The sequence below is a fragment of the Drosophila ananassae genome (genome assembly GCF_017639315.1).
Source record: "Drosophila ananassae strain 14024-0371.13 chromosome 4 unlocalized genomic scaffold, ASM1763931v2 tig00000061, whole genome shotgun sequence".
Classification (NCBI taxonomy): Eukaryota; Metazoa; Arthropoda; class Insecta; order Diptera; family Drosophilidae; genus Drosophila; species Drosophila ananassae.
In genome coordinates, this window is record NW_025319038.1 from 4,621,720 (window position 1) to 4,641,256 (window position 19,537).

General features: G+C 39.3%; 2 protein-coding genes across 6 annotated transcripts in view; both read left to right on the forward strand.

The window, feature by feature from the left end:
- The window catches only part of LOC6506040, a 239,957-nt gene that overhangs the window by 158,023 nt on the left and 62,397 nt on the right, over positions 1-19,537 (forward strand). The window lies entirely within an intron of this gene.
- Positions 13,360-15,015, forward strand: LOC26515312. Of its 4 annotated transcripts, none has more exons than XR_004311331.2 (3): positions 13,390-13,595; positions 13,673-14,712; positions 14,784-15,015. XR_004311331.2 is itself a non-coding variant. In XM_032455833.2 (2 exons), exons 1-2 carry the CDS (start codon positions 13,523-13,525, stop codon positions 13,861-13,863), a joined length of 264 nt encoding a protein of 87 aa, XP_032311724.1. In that variant the 5' UTR covers positions 13,384-13,522; the 3' UTR covers positions 13,864-15,015. The 4 variants fall into 4 exon arrangements, 1 of the variants encoding a protein (XP_032311724.1); XR_004311332.2 differs by having other exon boundaries at positions 14,801-15,015; XR_004311333.2 differs by having other exon boundaries at positions 13,360-13,595; positions 13,653-15,015.

Sequence of the window (19,537 nt, forward strand, 5' to 3'; positions counted from 1 at the left end):
CAATGCAACACGGTTGTTCTATATGCTTTGTAGCTGCAAGCGATCTTCAGATCCAAGCCTTATCAGCTAAAAAACAACAACCACAACAAAACAAACAAGTGTATACAAATTTGAACATAATAAAAAACAACAACTACCAACTAGCTTCAGAACAGTTAGAAAATATGTCACAGCAGGGAAACTGCCATACGGCAACAACAATCCCTCTCGACATAAACAGACTTTTTAAAGCAAGCGAAACCGAACCCAAAATTATCATCATAAACAGAATGGATAATAAATCATTCGAAAAACTAAACCCCTTGCTTATGAAAAAAGTAATTGATCATACATGCAACGGTATGGCTGAATCTTACTACTAATCAAGACCAATAACACACTCCAACTTACTAAACTTTTAAGACTGAAGACTTTTCGTGATTTCCCTGTATCAGTTTGTGAGCATACTACTCTTAACTTCTCCAAGGGAGTTGTTTACTCTAACGAATTGCGAGGCTTCGACGAAGAAAGTATATTAGAAGAACTCAAATCTCAAAAAGTAACAGAAATACGCAAAATTAAAAAAAATGGAACGAAATGAATTTAAAGAAACAGGACTCATCATTAGAACCTTTGCCTCACTGACTCTCCCAGAGACAATGATGATCGGTTATGAAAAGGTAAACATACGCCCATTGATACCAGACTCCCTCTCAGATGTCGCAACTGTCTTAGACTTGGACACCCCACAACAGCTTGTAAAGTACCCGCACTATGCAACAACTGTTTCGCCGAGAAACCCTCCTACTTAAAAAACACCAATTTTATGGCATTTCCGATCAATCAGTTGTATGGCAGCTATAGGATATAGTCGACCGATCCCGGCCGTTCCGACTTATATACTACCTGCAAGGAAAAACGGATGTGTGCAAAGTTTCAACTCGATAGCTCCAAAACTGAGAGACTAGTTTGCGTAGAAACCGACAGACAGACAGACGGACAGACAGACAGACGGACATGCTCATATCGACTCAGGAAGTGATCCTGATCAAGAATATATATACTTTATAGGGTCGGAGATGTCTCTGTGGCAACCCTAAGTGCTTACCATAACACAATCGAACTCGATATCTCATGAGAGTATCGATATCGCTGGAGGCCATCTCTAAAAACACAACATTTTCTGCGCCTCACGACATCGACAGCCTCATCCGCAGCTAGCAACGCTTTTGTTATTTTTTCATTGGTTTTTAGCAAATATATAGTGAATAAACGAACATTAAATTGGTGACCCCGACGTGATCACTATATAGACGCGAGCACCAGTGCTTACAATGGCAAACAACGATACCACACAAGACGACGCCGACGTCTTTCACGATACCGTTACTCGCGGTTCCGACGCAGTTATTAACCGCGTAGCGGTTACAATTCCGCCCTTTTGGACCGAGCACCCAGAATTATGGCTGTTGCAAATCGAAGCCCAATTCGTTCTGGCAGGAATAACTGCAGATGACACGAAATTCAACACGATCCTGGCGTCAATCGAAGCACCAGTAGTGGCCCGAATTTCCGACGCCATCGTCAACCAACCAGGCACAGGCAAGTACGAAAACTGAAAGTCGTGAATTTTGAAACGCTTCTGCGAAAACGAGCAGAAGAAAAGTTGATTTCGAAGACTGACCTTGGTGACAAGCGCCCCACACAACTGCTCAACGAGTTAAACGCACTCGCCGCAAAAAAAGTTGACGAAACTTGCCACCCAGCAGCACCGTTTTCGACGAACGTCTAGACTGCATCGAGCAACAAATCAACGCGCTGTTCAAAATATTATAACTTTTCCTTCTTTAGTTATTTAGGCCAGTAAATAAACCATATTTATTGAAAAACAACCTCGTGTTTATTAACTCTCTTCGACAGCTTTTTAGGTTATAAGTTTAGTTTTGAATCGATACAATCGATATGAATTTAAAAGTTATCGATATGATATTATATTATAAGCGCCCTCTTGCTTGGCGGGTATTTTTGAATTTGAAACACTTATCTTTAACACAAAAACCGTTACCGCAAGAACAGTTCATCCACATTATCGGATCGCAACAGCGTCCCGACTTCAGGCTTGTGTTGGTACCACAGCAAATTTGGCAACACCGCCAAGAAATGTTGCCAACCGTGCTCGTTTTCATCCGAACCAAAACGACAATTACTCCAAAACTTAATTTCTCGTAGACACCGGCGCCGACATTTCAGTGATGCCACCCTGCAGAATCGCAAAAACTATGCTCACTCCAAAGCTTCTTTTCGCCGCCAATGGTACGAAGAAACAAACCGATGGAGAAAAACGCATAACATTGTCGCTGGGATTGGAACGAAACTTCGTTTGGACCTTCGTATTAGCTGACGTCAACTGCGCTATCATTGGAGCCGATTTGCTTCAACATTTTGACTTACTCGTCGATATGAAACGACGCAAACTCATCGATCGAGCTACACACGCCTCAACGTAATCAACGCGATTTTATCCTACGACACGAGCAACCAATACGCTAGGTTGCTTCCCGAATACCGCGATCTCGCAACGATCAACTCGAACCGGCTGCCAGCAGAGTCCGAAGTAACGCACTTCATCTCGACCAACGGCCCGCCTACTCATGCCCACGCCCACCCGAAATACCATCTCACTAATCAAATTATCATTTTCAGGCTCAAACAAGCAATTGTACTGCCCCGTCGCCAATAACCAGATACGCCCGTTCGTGCCCCGATGTCTACGCCAAACCGTGGTTCAAGCCCTGCATTCGCTGAGCCATCCAGGAGTTAAGGCGACGAATAAATTTGTCGGCAAACACTATGTTTGGCCCCACATGGCGAAGGATGTGGCCAAAATCGTACGCTCTTGCATCCCGTGTCAAAAAGCTAAAATCCAACGACACACAAAATCGCCACTGGGAGAGTATGCCGCCAGCGACGCCCGTTTCGGAGACCGCCAGTCTTTTTTGGACTGGCCGCCAGTCTTTTTCGGAGAACCGCATCGAGCATTTCAAGCAATCTAGTAGCAATAAAGAGTTCATTCTTCTCTTTATCTCAAAGCGGACGGACGTCCGCTTGCATAAACAATCGGTGTTTATTTCTATTTACTTAAAAAAAAAATAAAAATAATAAAATATAGCAATTTATAGATCCGTATCGCTTCGCGTATGCAGTGATATATTTGGAGGTAAAATAATAATTTTATAAATTTTTCTTCCAAACATAGCCCTGCTCTTCTTCTTCATCTCTTACGGTGTTGCTTCTATTCTATCGCTCAATAGAGATTCTTATCTCTATTTCTTTGCATTTTACTAACTCGCACTAACTGCTCTCTTTAATCTCCCACTTTCGTTTCCGTGGTACAGTGGTACAAGGTTCATCAATATTATTAATAAATTAATTATTGAAATTTTAATAATTTTTAAAAAATTAATTATTTAAAATCTTAATAATTATGGAATTTAAATTGGTCTGTGCATTGAAGTCTTGTAATAAGACAATCTCATCTTCCCAGCCTACCATCCACTGCTGGCTTTGTGAAAACGTTTTACACGCCAAGTGTGCCGGTCTCACGGCCTCAGTTTCGGATACAATCTCACGTAGGTCTGGTCTCCACTTTTGCTGTGCCGGTTGTCGTGCTGTTCAGGACGAAATGAGATCGTTCATAAGGCAGACTAAAAGCGGATTCAAGAAGTTGATTAGTGGTTTTCGTAAAATCAATGACCAACTCTGTGCGCTCGATACAAAGTTTAGTAGTCTTCAACTACTAAACGAGTCTCCAAAGCGTAAGAAATCCTCTTTAGTGATGTGCTTGTGGCGAATTACCTTCAGCCTGCTCAGCCGACAACTATGAACCCCAAGGGCCGGACCTGAGAAAAATTCGGCATCCAAATATCTCAGGATTAATGAGAAATTGTCCGATATGTCCTCTGTGGCATCGCATCAAGTGATCCCAGACCCAATAATTCAAACCACTGTAACAGTCACCAAACAGGGAAATCAACCGTCCGGACCCCCGGTACGTACTGATGCCGCTGTACTAGTTGCGGCGGCACCAAAACCCTTGCAGGTGATCCCACCATCGAAACATATTTTTGTTTCCCAGCTTGCCCCTGATACTTCTGAGATTGATATCTCGGCTTACATCAAAGCCAAAACAAAAGTCGACATAAAGGTGGTGGACATTACAAAATTTAAATATTCATACACCAGGCACACGTCATCTTTCAAAATACGTGTGCCCTTGCAGATGTTCAAGACGATTTGTTCCGCCAGCTTTTGGCCAGAGAATATTTTCGTCCAAGAACATCAGCCAAGTACGGTGATAAAGAAAATAACCAAACCTGTGGGTGTAAAACTCCACTGACCAACCTTCCACATCATCTTCCTCAGTTTTAAAAAACTAATGTCTTCTCTAACACTTACCTATCAGAATACAAGAGGGTTACGTAGTAAACTTCCCAAACTGTATTCTGATAGTTCTTTCTTTGCATCTCACATTATTGTATTTACAGAAACTTGGTTAAAGCCGGAGATCCTAAGCCCCGAAGTTTTTCCTAGTAGGTACACCACTTTTAGATGTGATAGAACTCTGCGAAGGGGAGGAGAAGTGTTAATCTCTGTAGACTTCAAACTCGCTTCCGAAGAGGTAAAATCACAAGAGTTTGGTGACATTGAATTCTTTTGCATCAAAATCACTTTGTCCGACCAATCTTTGTATGTTACCTGTTCTTACATACCACCTTCGTCCGAACCGCCAACATACTGGCAACATTTGTCCGCTATTCATTTGGTTTTCGATCGTCTGTCTGTTGGTGACCAGCTGATAGCTCTGGGTGACTTTAATATTCCCAGAACTTATATGGTCAAATGTTGAAAATTCACCGTCTTTACAGCTTCACTCCCACCACGACTTACCTGCGGGCATGTTTGACATGTCACTCGGGCAAATTAACCACGTTAGAAATTCTTTAGGTCGGCTGCTGGACTTATGTTTCGTTTCTGATCCTGATGGAATTAGTCTTTCTAGAACTTTGCCCCTTTCTGACCCTGAGGATCCATATCATCCCACTCTTGAGCTTTCAATTGGAAACAACTCCTTAATTGACCTTAAGTCTACACTTAAATCTCATAAAGTTCGTTTTTTTCGTAAGGCTGACTTTATGAAATTAAATAAGTTAATTTCGGAATTTGATTGGTCTGATTTACTGGCATGCGATGATATATAAACTTAGCAGTAGTGAATAAAAAAGAAGTATGACCAATAAAAATATTAATAGTCAATAAGTGAAAAAAAAATAATAATAAGAAAGGAAAGCTAACTTCGGGCGGAGCCGAAGTTTATATACGCTTGCAGTTGAGTCGCAGTCCGCTAGGTGATGCCATGCATCTTATATTATTAGATATATAGCGGATCGTATATAAATGGCCGATCCTTATGAAATTTGGCATATCGGATTATTTTTCCCAAAGAGGAACTCATTGAAACTCCCATCCTTCTAACTTGAAAAACAACCAAGTTATGGCATTTCCGATCAATCAGTTATATGGCAGCTATAGGATATAGTCGACCGATCCCGGCCGTTCCGACTTATATACTGCCTGCAAAGGAAAGAAGGGTGTGTGCACCCTTACTCGATAGCTTTAAAACTGAGAGACTAGTTTGCGTAGAAACGGACAGACGGATATGCTCATATCGACTCAGGAGGTGATCCTGATCAAGAATATATATACTTTATAGTGTCGGAGAAGAAATTTTGTAGGTAAATTATTTTGGCAAAATTTAACATGTGTGGAAGGTCTTGACCCACTATCTTAAAATATACCAAAGTTATGGCATTTCCGATCAATCAGATATACATATGGCAGCTATAGTGTAAAGTCGCCCGATCCCGGCCGTTCCGACTTATATACTGCCTGCAAGCAAAAGAAGGATGTGTGCAAAGTTTCAACTCGATAGATCTAAAACTGAGGGACTAGTTTGCGTAGAAACAGACAGACGGACAGACGGTCAGACGGACAGACGGACATGCTTATATCGACTCAGGAGGTGATCCTGATCAAGGATATATATACTTTATAGGGTCGGCCAAAATTACTTTTGACCAAAATTATAATACCCTCTGCAAGGGTATAATAATAAATATAATGAATAATAATTATACTTTGTCTTTAGCTTAAATTCACTAGCGTCCAGTCTAGACTTCAATCCGATTTGGATAAATATCAAAATTGGTGCTTAGCAAATAACCCAAAGCTTAATAGATCGAAATATAAACTCATGTCATTTTATCGATCGTACTTCAAATGGTTAATAAAGCTATAGGTGTGCTTGGTTTTATTATAAGATGGTCAAAAGAATTTAATGACCCGCACATAAAGAACATTTTATATATCATTGGTCCGACCGATTCTTGAGTATGGATCGTGTGTCTGGAGTCCTCAATAGGAGTACACCAAGATCACATACAATCTGTACAAAAATCTTCCTGTCTTTCGCTCTTAGGGGACTTAATTTGGATGCAAATCTTACCTTCCATTTACTAATCTTTTACTAATCAACTTACCATCATTAACAAACCGAACGATGCTGGGTGTCATGTTTCTATATAATCTTATTTATGGAAATGTAGGCAGCCAGCATTTACTAAGTCGCGTTAATTTTAACGTTTCTAGTAGAAGGACTAGAAACTTTCGTCCTATACTCCTCAGACATTGCAGTTCGACATATGCCCAACACGATCCGTTCAGGGTATTATGTTCGGACTACAATGGTCTCTACCACATCTTGTCACTTTGCTCCACTAACAATCTTAAATCCCTTATATTAAACGCCTTATCTGTAACACTTTTCCTCGTGATATCATATTCCTACACTTCTCTTAAACTATCTCGGATCTATTCCCGCGATTGGACCCGTACGTTACGCGACAGCGTCCCTCGGTCGGTTGGACGGGAGGTGGGCTGTACGTATGTAGTGGGAATAAATAATAAACCGCGCGATAAATAAATACGACAAACAACACATTTCAAATTAATTATAAATCAATGGGCATGGTTGGAAAAACAAAAACAAAAATCAAAAGCAAAGCAAAAAGCAAGGGTCATTATTGTTTCAACCAGAATTTCCCTGGGTGAGATATGGCGCCGCTCTTCCCTAGCCAGTAAGCTTGCGCCTAAGGGAGAACAAGCTTCTCTTTCTGACCGCCAAGCATGGTGACATTCGCTGCGCTAAGTGAGAAAAGCGCCCACGCCAATGTAAATCGGAATGATGGTTTTCCGCAGATGAGAAAAGCGGCCACGCCCATGCCCGTGATGCCCGTTTGGCGAGTATCAGGCCCGACTGGGAATTCGACGACCACGATACTCCCATGGACGCCTCACCCCCCTCTCATGCAGCAACAAAATCAACATCAGAATCAACATCACCATCAACATTATCATCAACATCTATACCTACACTCAGCTCATCCCTATCAGAAGATCTTAAACTTAGAATTTACTCAAATAAACAACACACACTTTCCAAACCCCTCAAAACCAAAGAAAAACACAAAAAAAACAATAAAACAAAAGCCCTCTTTTCTTAATAGTGACAGCGACAGCATTTAATTCTATCTAATTCAATCCATGCACCTGATCCATACGCCCGACTTTAATACATAGGTAAGACCTTCTAACATTCTTCGCTTAAACAATGGTAAAAGTACTTCAATGGAATTTAAATGGATACATAAATAATTATATTGAATTGCAAACTCATTAAAATCCTCATGGTGCCACTCTATCAGGAGCTATCTTACTTAGGAGCCTCTCTATCAGAAACCAAATGCAAACAGTTGCATGTATGCAGGAAATGTAACTGCAATTTTCATTTCAATTACAAAATATGCCATTGCAAAACGTAGACGTACTAAAATTGTTAGGAAGAACACAATAAATAAGAAATACAAATGCAACACTAATATATAATCTCTTAATAGAAGCAAATATAAACTCACTAGAGTTTAGAGAGATACATGCTACCCAAAAAAACTTTAAAACTATCCTAAACTCAAAACACTCACCTATCGAACAAATATATAACCATACTAGCTGTACCCTGCCACGATTCGCTGTGGCATATTGTGGTTGGACGTTCAAGAAATGAAAAACACGACAGAGCATAAGTTTGGAATACGTTTAATTTCGTAATACTTGTGGGTAAGCAATATTTTTCGTTTCTGCATTCTCCGCGTAAATATGAAGGCTATTTGGTTTGCATGCACGAGAACACGCAACATACAATAGTACGTGTGAAAAGCAATCCGCATCTAAATCGAAATCACACAATTACAGTGATTGACCTTGAGCTTTATGGCGAATACCAATCGTATGTGAAACTGCAATCTTTTACATTGGAATGGTGTCGGGGTTATGGAATTCCAGGAATGAAGACATCTTCACCTTTGAAAGGTCCTGTTAAGATCGTTGCTTCCACTACGTTATTCATCATTTTTTTTTTCCGCAAGTCGCGTGACGTTTTAGACTTTGGGTTGATTAATATTCCGGAACCAAATAATTGGGATACCCATTTTTAATTTCAATATGTGGGGTGGCATCCCAGGCAGATCAAGTAAATTCAAAAATTCCGTTGGGTAATTAACTGCTTCATCTGTCTCCACAACGGTGTCTATTGTCTAATATGTAATTTCCTCAGTTTCTATGCTGGATTGGATAACATTGCGAACGATATCTCTCACATAACTCTGTTGGAGATGAAGGGAAGCAAGCGGTCAACATAATTGCAAACAAAGCGCGAATTTCGTTTAGATGTGCAGTGTTGCAACATTATAAATTATGATATCCCACTGTTGGTCGTTCTCCAATCGTGATTCCTATAATTGATTTGAGTTTTAGGAAATACTTTTTCGATTAGTTCCTCTTTCGATGTTACTAAATTAAAGAAATTTTCTGGTAGTGATATTTTTTTGACGTCTCATTATCTGGGAGCTTTCCGTTCCCAACGTTCAGTAACTGTCATGAGAATACCTCGGTTGATTCATCGTTCTGCAACTGGACACGCATACTCGTCATTAACTGCAGTGTAAGTAGGTGTCGCCATAATGTTGAATATTTCAGGAAAGCATTTATCTCGTCCGCTGTTGTCGATCGAGAAATTACAGGTAATGTTTGCCGGAAATCTCCTGCGAACAATATCAACGCATTCCTGATTGGTTGAGCGGTTCCAGGCAAATCCTGCAATGATCGATTAAGAGCATCCAGCGCATATTTGTGTGCGCTATATTTGTAAACAATGAGTTTACATGCTCGCAGTTCTTTTCCCATACCTGATGTTACCCGTGGGAGTCTCGATGATTTGCATGTTCAATGGCAACTTCATCGCTGAATGAGCAGTCCTTCCACCAGGTAACAATGTCGCAACTATTCTGGATGAAGCAAGAGCTAAGGCTTTTTTCCTCGAACCGTGGCCCGAATCGATCTGATGAGGAATTTTTCTCCTCCGGGTTCCTCCTGGAGCATCTAAGAAAAAGATGCTCCAGCTCCGCTATCTATCAATTGCAAAAAATGATCATAAACGCCTTGTTGTTTATGGGTTAATTTAGTATTGTTTGATTGGACATATGACTGAAGATCATCGCTGTTGTAAGTCTGCTCACGGCGCAAATCTACATCAAATTAAGCAGGCGCAGTTCGGGTGGGTGCTGGCATACCCAATTGACTTTGCAGATGGCGCTTCGATCGGTGCATAGAGAATTGTTATAAAAACAATAATTTTATTCGCGACCGCGGGTATATAATTACCATGAAAATTAGATAAAATCCAAGCCCAAACCTGACTCTATAGTTTGTCAAAATTTGAGCTTTAATAGTTAGTATAAATATACATTTACCTCTATACAGAGGTCGGAGGTACGCACACAACATTTTTAAATATCTAGATGTTTGAATATGCTTCGATTCAGCAGTGGTTTCAGCAAGTAGAGTTCGCAGTGGCTCTGGCCAGAACAACACATTTCTTTCGTTTCATTATTGAACTTCAGAGCCTGGCAGCAAGTGCAGAAATGGCTCATCTGGCCAATGACGACATGGCGATTAGAGCTATAATCAACAGCTGGATCATAAAGAACTGCAAGACGATTGTATTGTTGATTTCGATCTATTGTTATCTGTGCACGGTATTCAACAGACCTCGCCCTATCGTGTTCACGTCTTTGCGAGCGAATTAAATCTGTTGCTACCGAACGCGATTGTCGTGGTCGCAATAGTTGATCCTCAAGCCTGACTGCACGCCTTTCTGCTGGTTCCATGATATTCCTCTGCTTTTGTCTCAACCGATCCGTCTCTCGCACCAATTCCTGCTCAGTCCTATTAGAAACCTTCTTTTTCATTGTTTCTGCGTTGCGAGTACGACGACCCAAATGCTATTTTTTGGGAGGCATTATTTCGTTTGTGACTGAAACTTCAGGACAAAAACTGTCAATAATATTTTTAAAAATGAAAAGCATACTGCGGTCGGGGCATAGAGAATTGTTATAGAAACAATTTTATTCCCGATCGCGGGTATATAATCACCATGAAAATTAGATAAAAATAAAGCCCAAACGTGACTCTAAGGTGTGTCAAAATTTGAGCTTGAATAGTTCAGTAATTTTTAACCCTGTAAGACGTAAGCCTGCCTGAAGGCACGTATTACGTTTTTGGCCCTATCAAATAAAATAACTGCTTTTTAATCGTTTAAATAATTTTTGCCGGTCGATAAAAAGCATATTGAATTATAAATCTCAGCTTTAAAGATCTCCGGCTCTTAACGGACCTAATTTTAGGAATACATAAAGCATATGCTTTTTCGCGCGTAAAATTTGGATTGCGGTATGTTGTGTGTTGCGGTTCAAATAGTAGCAAATGTATAAAACCTATCCAGCTCATAATTTTTTTTTGTGAGGTTAGTTTATTTACTTTTAAAATTTAGTTGAAGATTTACAAATATATAAAAAGCATGCGTTGTGACAACGAAAGAGAGATTCGTGCCTTGAGGCCCATTTAGGGATCCCAGACAACTTTTGTTGCCAGCTGATAACCTCACAATTCAATGCAATTTATGTGTTTGTTTTTGTTTATAACTATTTGTATTGTGCGATTCATTCATATACGCATACCGCTTTGAGATCTACAGCGGTGCAGGTGATAATGTGTTCTTTCCTGGTCACCCAGATTTTGGTGCTTCAGCCAACATTGTATCACGCTTAACACAAACCGTAGAAAGATTTAGGAATCACATAATTTACTTCGATAATTTTTATACATCTCTGCCTTTGATGGTTTATCTAAGAGCGATAGGAATTTATAGCCTTGGCACGGTGCGAGGAAACCGTATCCCCAATTACAAACTACCAAACGATCATCAACATCATGGCCATCAACAAATTGCCAAGGAGTTTTTTGACTGAGTACGTTGGGTCCTAATATGGTTTCGATATAACCAATGTACTCTGGAGTTATATTCGAAAAGACAAACCCTCGTGAAGGAACTGAAAAGGCTTCTCGCTTTGACAGAAAGGCTAAGCGACATATTTAATTTAATTGTCCCAAAATTGTGCATGAGTATAATGCTCACATGGGCGGCGTAGATCTCATGGACGGCATAATGGGACGCTATCATATCAGAGCAAAAACTTGGGATGCGCCAACACGTATTTTTATACCCTTGCAGAGGGTATTATAATTTTGGTCAAAAGTGTGCAACGCAGTGAAGGAGACATCTCCGACCCTATAAAGTATATATATTCTTGATCAGGATCACCTCCTGAGTTGATATGAGCATGTCCGTCTGTCTGTCTGTCGGTTTCTACGCAAACTAGTCTCTCAGTTTTGGAGCTATCGAGTTGAAACTTTGCACACACCCTTCTTTCCTTTGCAGGTAGTATATAAGTCGGAACGGCCGGGATCGGTCGACTATATCCTATAGCTGCCATATAACTGATTGATCGGAAATGCCATAACTTTGGTGTTTTTTAAGTTAGAAGGTTGGGACTTTATGCACATGTTATATTTGACCAAAATATGTTATGTACAAAATTTCATAAGGATAGGCCAACTATATCCTATAGCTGTCATAGAACGATCGGAATTGCCATAACTTTGGTGTTTTTTAAGTTAGAAAGATGGGACTTGGTACAGATTCTATTTTGGGAAAAACAATCTGATTTTCCAAATTTCATAAGGATCGGCCGCCTATATACGATCCGCTATATATTTAATAATATAAGATGCGTGGCGCCACCTAGCGGACTGCGACTGAACTGCAAGGGTATATCAACTTCGGCTCCGCCCGAAGTTAGCTTTCCTTTCTTGTTTATCCCCTAATTGTTATTGCCATTATTGACCTAAACCATTTCCCACATTGGTTGGATCGAAATAGTGGAAAAAGAAGTTGCAAACACTGTAAAACTTTTAAAACGCGATGAATATGCACGAAATGCAGTCTGCATTTATGTTGCACAGCGAATAAAAACTGTTTTGTAGAATACCATATAAAAAAAATAAAATAAATATTCATCACTTGAAAATTGAAAAGTAGTCTTAGAGGGTTAAATGTATAGAGGTCGGAGATACGGACACAACATTTTTATCTATACATATCTAAATATTTTTATACACTATAGAGTCAGGTTTGGGATTGGTTTTTGTCTAAATTTCATGGTAATTATATACCCGCGATCGCGAATAAAATTGTTTTTCTATGCACAATTTTCTATGCACCGACCGCAGCGCCATCTGTTGGAAGCGAGAGCAATTAGCTTTGGTTCACTTAGCAGTGCATTGGGAGAATTTCCAATGTGCCTACTTCACAGACGCAAATGGGCAAGGCAGAGCCCTCAATCTGCCTGCTACAAATTTAACCGCTTGTTTAACCTTATGCCAGGACGACGTTTTCGACCAAACACTACTCTTTTCAGAAGTGCCCTCTTATTACACGTGGAACATAACTAAACAAGTGTTTTTACGACGCAAACGAGGGGAGTCCGTCGAAATGTCCGTCCGTGGAAATACAATTGGTAGAATCTATACAGTGCATCCTAATCAAAGTGAATGTTTACTCCTTCGCATGCTGTTGGTAAATGTGGCTGGTCGTGGGTCTTTCTAATATTCGAAAAATGTCAACGGCGTCACACATGCTACTACTATTGCTGGCCAAGCTCTAAATTTATTGGAGAACGACCAACAGTGGGATATCAGCATTTATAATGTTTGCAACACTGCACATATAAACGAAATTCGCGCTTTGTTTGCAATTATATTGACCGCTTGCTTCCCTTCATCTCCAACAGAGTTATGGGAGAGATATCGTTCGCATATGGCTGAAAATATTTTGCACAGAGTAGGCCTAGAAAATTCCTTTATGACGATGACAGACCTTTATGAATTGACAGACACTATTTAAAACGAAACTTTGATAAAAATTGAAGATAAGTGCTTAGCTATTGCAAATAAAGAGCTAAGTCAATTTTGTATGCCCGCAGCCACCCAAACTGCGGCTGCTTCATTTGATGTGGATTTGCGCCGTGAGCAGACTTACAACACCGGTAATCTTCAGTAATATGTCCAATTAAACATTAATAAATTAATCCATGAACAACAAGACTGGGCATCTTCTTCTTAGATGCTCCAGGAGGAACCCGGAGGAGAAACATTCCTCATCAGAATGATTCTGGCTGTTCGAGTAAAAAAGGACATAGCTTTAGCTCTTGCTTCATCCGGAATAGCTGCGACATTGTTACCTGGTGGAAGGACTGCTCATTCAGCGATGAAGTTGCCATTGAACATGCAAATCATCGAGACTCCCACGGGTAACATTTCCAGAGCATCAGGTATGGGAAAAGAACTGCGAGCATGTAAACTCATTGTTTGGGATGAATGTTCCATGGCACACAAATATGCGCTGGATGCTCTTGATCGATCATTGCAGGATTTGCCTGGAACCGCTCAACCAATCAGGAATGCGTTGATATTGTTCGCAGGAGATTTCCGGCAAACATTACCTGTAATTTCTCGATCGACAACAGCGGACGAGATAAATGCTTTCCTGAAATATTCAACATTATGGCGACACCTACTTACACTGCAGTTAATGACGAGTATGCGTGTCCAGTTGCAGAACGATGAATCAACCGAGGTATTCTCATGACAGTTACTGAACGTTGGGAACGGAAAGCTGCCAGTTAATGAGACGTCAAGAAAAATATCACTACCAGAAAATTTCTTTAATTTAGTAACATTGAAAGACGAACTAATCGAAAAAGTATTTCCTAAAATTCAAATCAATTATAGGAATCACGATTGGAGAACGACCAACAGTGGGATATCATAATTTATAATGTTGCAACACTGCACATCTAAACGAAATTCGCGCTTTGTTTGCAATTATATTGACCGCTTGCTTCCCTTCATCTCCAACAGAGTTATGGGAGAGATATCATTCGCGCATGTTATCCAATCCAGCATAAAAACTGAAGAAATTACATATAAGTCAATAGACACCGTTGTGGAGTCAGATGAAGCAGCTAATTACCCAACGGAATTTTTGAATTTACTTTATCTGCCTGGGATGCCACCACACATATTGAAATTAAAAATGGGTATCCCAATTATTATGCTCCGGAATGCTAGTGGAAGCAACGATCTTAACATGATCTTTCAAAGGTAAAGATGTCTTCCTTTTTAGGATTCCCCTGATGCCGTTTGATGCACCGTTCCAATTTAAAAAATTGCAGTTTCGAATTTTTTGCAGATTGGCATTCGCCATGACCATTAATAAATCTCAAGGTCAATCACTGGAATTGTGTGGCTTAGATTTAGATGCGGATTGCTTTTCACACGGATTTTTGTACGTTGCGTGTTCCCGTGTAGGCAAACCAGATAGCCTTCATATTTACGCGGAGAATGGAGAAACGAAAAATATTGCTTACCCACAAGTATTACGAAATTAAACGTATTCCAAACTTATGCTCTGTCGTGTTTTTCATTTCTTGAACGTCCAACCACAATATGCCACAGGGAATCGTGGCAGGGTACAGCTGGTTGATAATATTAATATAATTAGACTGCACTAATTATGAGGTTATAGCCTCATCCCGATAATATTTATCAATATATAAGAATCCCAATCGTTCATACTACAAACGAAATTGAGGTAGAAATACGTTGCGAAGTAGTCAGCAAAAATCATGAAAAAATTAAGAAAAAACTTCCCACTTGCACCAAAAGACCTTATGACTAAATTATGTTTAAATTACAGATATCACAGGCCGACAATTTCCAACTTTTTTTTTCCTCCACGCATAATTTTACCAGCTCCATAACCTTTAGGCTCCCCTGAACCAAAGTCCAGAACAAACATAGGTTCTATCACCCACAGTTTCCGCGGTACACCTAAGAGAAGAAATTGATCAAATTTTCCATATATTGAATTATGTAGGCCGTGTAATGGTGATGACTATCATTGTTTCTAGTACATATCATTTTTGAAATGTATGTGTACCAACTAAAATTAAAAATTGGTATCTAGCAGTTACCATATCTTTGGAATACGCATCCAAAGTTGAAATCTCAGATTTTCTACATTAATTTTTGGTCATCCATGATTTTTTCCCAAACATTTTTCTATGGAAGATTTTTATTTTCTTATTGAAATCAGTAGATCATACTATGTTTTAATTTTGGGTTTAAGGAAAAACTCGAAATAATTTTATTGAAACTATTATAGGTGGTTAAACAAAATTTTTTTCAATTAAATTGGAGTTTTTAATCTCATATTTTTAAAAAGTCATGGCTATCTACAACGTCTGTAAAGCTTTACGAAACAAGCTGAACCTGCAATAGATACGTTTTAAACAAAGAAACAGTTTTAGATAGCCATGACTTTTTGAAAATATGAGATTAAAAACTCCAATTTAATTGACGAAAATATTGTTTAACCACCTATAATAAATTCAATAAAATTATTTCGAGTTTTTCTTTAAATCCAAAATTAAAACATGGTATGATCTACTGATTTCAATAAGAAAATAAAAATCTTCCATAGAAAAATGTTTGGGGAAAAATCATGGATGACCAAAAATTAATGTAGAAAATCTGAGATTTCAACTTTGGATGCGTATTCCAAAGATATGGTAACTGCTAGATACCAATTTTTAATTTTAGTTGGTACACATACATTTCAAAAATGATATGTACTAGAAACAATGATGGTCATCACCATTACACGGCCTACATAATTCAATATATGGTAAAATTTGATCAATTTCTTCTCTTAGGTGTACCGCGGAAACTGTGGGTGATAGAACCTATGTACCATATGTTTGTTCTGGATTTTGGTTCAGGGGAGCCTAAAGGTTATGGAGCTGGTAAAATTATGCGTGGAGATTTTTTGCTGTTGGCCTGTGTATTTAGAAACCAATCACAGCAAATAATTTTTACAAGCAAAAAAGACGATAAACCAAATTACGTCCAAAAATACCTCATTCCCAACAAGCCGAAATATCTAAATAAGTAACTATCTGAATATAACAGTCCACTATTACTCCAAACAAAGGAGTTAGGAGCTTTTTATTAGGAATTAGCCAAGAATTAGGAGTCAAAACTTCCTCTCTTTATCTCAAAGCGGACGGACGTGTTTTTTTGAGCGCACAGCGTTTTCATAAAATTTGCTTAGTAGCTTTCCATAAACAATCGGTGTTTATTTCTATTCACATAAAAAAATAAAAATAATAAACAAATTGCAATTCATAGATCCGTATCGCTTCTCGTGTGCAGTGATATATTTGGAGGTAAAATAATAATTTTATTAATTTTTCTTCCAAACATAGCCCTGCTCTGCTTCTTCATCTCTTACGGTGATGCTTCTATTCTATTGCTCCAATTTTTCGCTCAATAGAGATTCTTATCTCTATTCTTTGCATTTTACTAACTCGCACTAACTTCTCTCTTTAATCTCCCCCTTTCGTTTCCCTGGTATAGTGGTACAAGGTTCGTCAATAAAATGAATAAATTAATTACACAGCCATACAAAAAAAAATATTTTTTCGGGTCTGGAGGTCAGACCATGTTACTACATGTTTTCGGGGTCGCTGAATCCGAATCCGAGGTCCAAAAAACCCCAGCACCTCAGGGTTCTGACATAACCTCAAAAAACCTCATACAAAATTATATTCGAGTCCGTGGGTTAGACCATGTTTATTATATGTTTTCAGGGTCGCTGAATCCGAATCCGAGGTCTAAAAAACTCCAGAATGTCAGGGTTACGACATAACCTCAAAAACTTTATAAAATTTTTATTTTCCGAGTTCTGGGCTCAGATATTGTTGACCATATGTTTTTAAAGTCACTGAATCCGAATCCGTCGTTCAAAAAACGGGATATTTTAAAGGTTACGTTAACAACCTGACATCCTGGAGTTTTTAAGACAACGGATTCGGATTCAGCGACCCCGAAAACATATAGTAAACATGGTCTGACCTCCAGACCCGAAAAAATATTTTGTTTGTGTGGCTGTGTTATTGAATTTTTAATAATTTTTAATAAATTGATTATTTACATTTTTAATAATTATGGAATTTAAATGGGTTTGTGCGTTGAAGTCTTGTAATAAGACAATCTCGTCTTCCCAGCCTACCATACACTGCTGGCTTTGGGAAAACGTTTTACACGCTAAGTGTGCCGGGTTCCTCACGTAGGTCTGGTCTCCACTTTTGCTGTGACGGTTGTCGTGCTGTTCAGGACGAAATTAGATCGTTCATGAGGCAGACTAAAAGCGGATTCAAGAAGTTGATTAGTGGTTTTCATAAAATCAATGACCAACTCTTTGCGCTCGATTCACAGTTTAGTAGTCTTCAACTACTAAACGAGTCTCCAAAGCGTAAGAAATCCTCTTTTAGTGATGTGCTTGTGGCGAATTATCTTCAGCCTGCTCAGCCGACAACTATGCAGCCGCTTATATCTCTGGCCACCCCAAGGGCCGGACCTGAGAAAAATTCGGCTTCCGAATATCTCAGGATTAATGAGCAATTGTCCGATATGTCCTCTGTGGCATCGCATCAAGTGATCCCAGACCCAATAATTCAAACCCCTGTAACAGTCACCAAACAGGGAAATCAACCGTCCGTACTGACGCCGGTGTACTAGTTGCGGCGGCACCAAAACCCTTGCAGGTGATCCCACCATCGAAACATATTTTTGTTTCCCGGCTTGCCCCTGATACTTCTGAGATTGATATCTCGGCTTACATCAAAGCCAAAACAAAAGTCGACATAAAGGTGGCGGACATTACAAAATTTAAATATTCATACACCAGGCACACGTCATCTTTCAAAATACGTGTGCCCTTGCAGATGTTCAAGACGATTTGTTCCGCCAGCTTTTGGCCAGAGAATATTTTCGTCCAAGAACATCAGCCAAGTACGGTGAAAAAGAAAATAACCAAACTTGTGGGTGTAAAACTCCACTGACCAACCTTCCACCTCATCTTCCTCAGTTTTAAAAAACTAATGTCTTCTCTAACACTTACCTATCAGAATACAAGAGGGTTACGTAGTAAACTTCCCAAACTGTATTCTGATAGTTCTTTCTTTGCATCTCACATTATTGTATTTACAGAAACTTGGTTAAAGCCGGAGATCCTAAGCCCCGAAGTTTTTCCTAGTAGGTACACCACTTTTAGATGTGATAGAACTCTGCGAAGGGGAGGAGAAGTGTTAATCTCTGTAGACTCCAAACTCGCTTCTGAAGAGGTAAAATCACAAGAGTTTGGTGACATTGAATTCCTTTGCATCAAAATCACTTTGTCCGATCAATCTTTGTATGTTACCTGTTCTTACATACCACCTTCGTCCGAAGCGCCAACATACTGGCAACATTTGTCCGCTATTCATTTGGTTTTCGATCGTCTGTCTGTTGGTGACCAGCTGATAGCTCTGGGTGACTTTAATATCCCAGAACTTATGTTGTCAAATGTTAAAAATTCACCGTCTTTACAGCTTCACTCCCACCACGACTTACCTGCGGGCATGTTTGACATGTCACTCGGGCAAATTAACCACGTTAAAAATTCTTTAGGTGGGCTGTTGGATTTATGTTTCGTTTCTGATCATGATGGAATTACTCTCTCCAGAACTTTGCCTTTGCATATCATCCTACTCATTCAATCGAAAACAACTCCTTAATTGACCTTAAGTCTACACTTAAATCTCATAAAGTTCGTTTCTTCCGACTTAATGAAATTAAATAAGTTAATCTCGGAATTTGATTGGTCTGATTTACTGGCATGTGAGAATATAAACATCGCATTACAAAAATTTTATTTCACTTTAAATTCATTTTTTGACGCTTGTGTGCCGTGGAAATATCCGTCCGCTTCAACGAATCCGCCTTGGTATATAAGGCACCTTATAAATTTAAAGAATAGTATGAGTAGACTTTCAAATAAACATAGATTATATGGCTGTACAGTTAGTTATTCGAGATACGTAGT

What these genes read in the sequence shown, in the direction of transcription:
- LOC26515312 (XM_032455833.2), top strand. Translation starts at nt 13,523, where the DNA reads ATGCCCGCAGCCACCCAAACTGCGGCTGCTTCATTTGATGTGGATTTG. An exon ending in TGAGCAGACTTACAACACCG is followed by an intron (nt 13,596 to 13,672) that starts GTAATCTTCAGT and finishes TCTTCTTCTTAG; the next exon opens with ATGCTCCAGGAGGAACCCGG.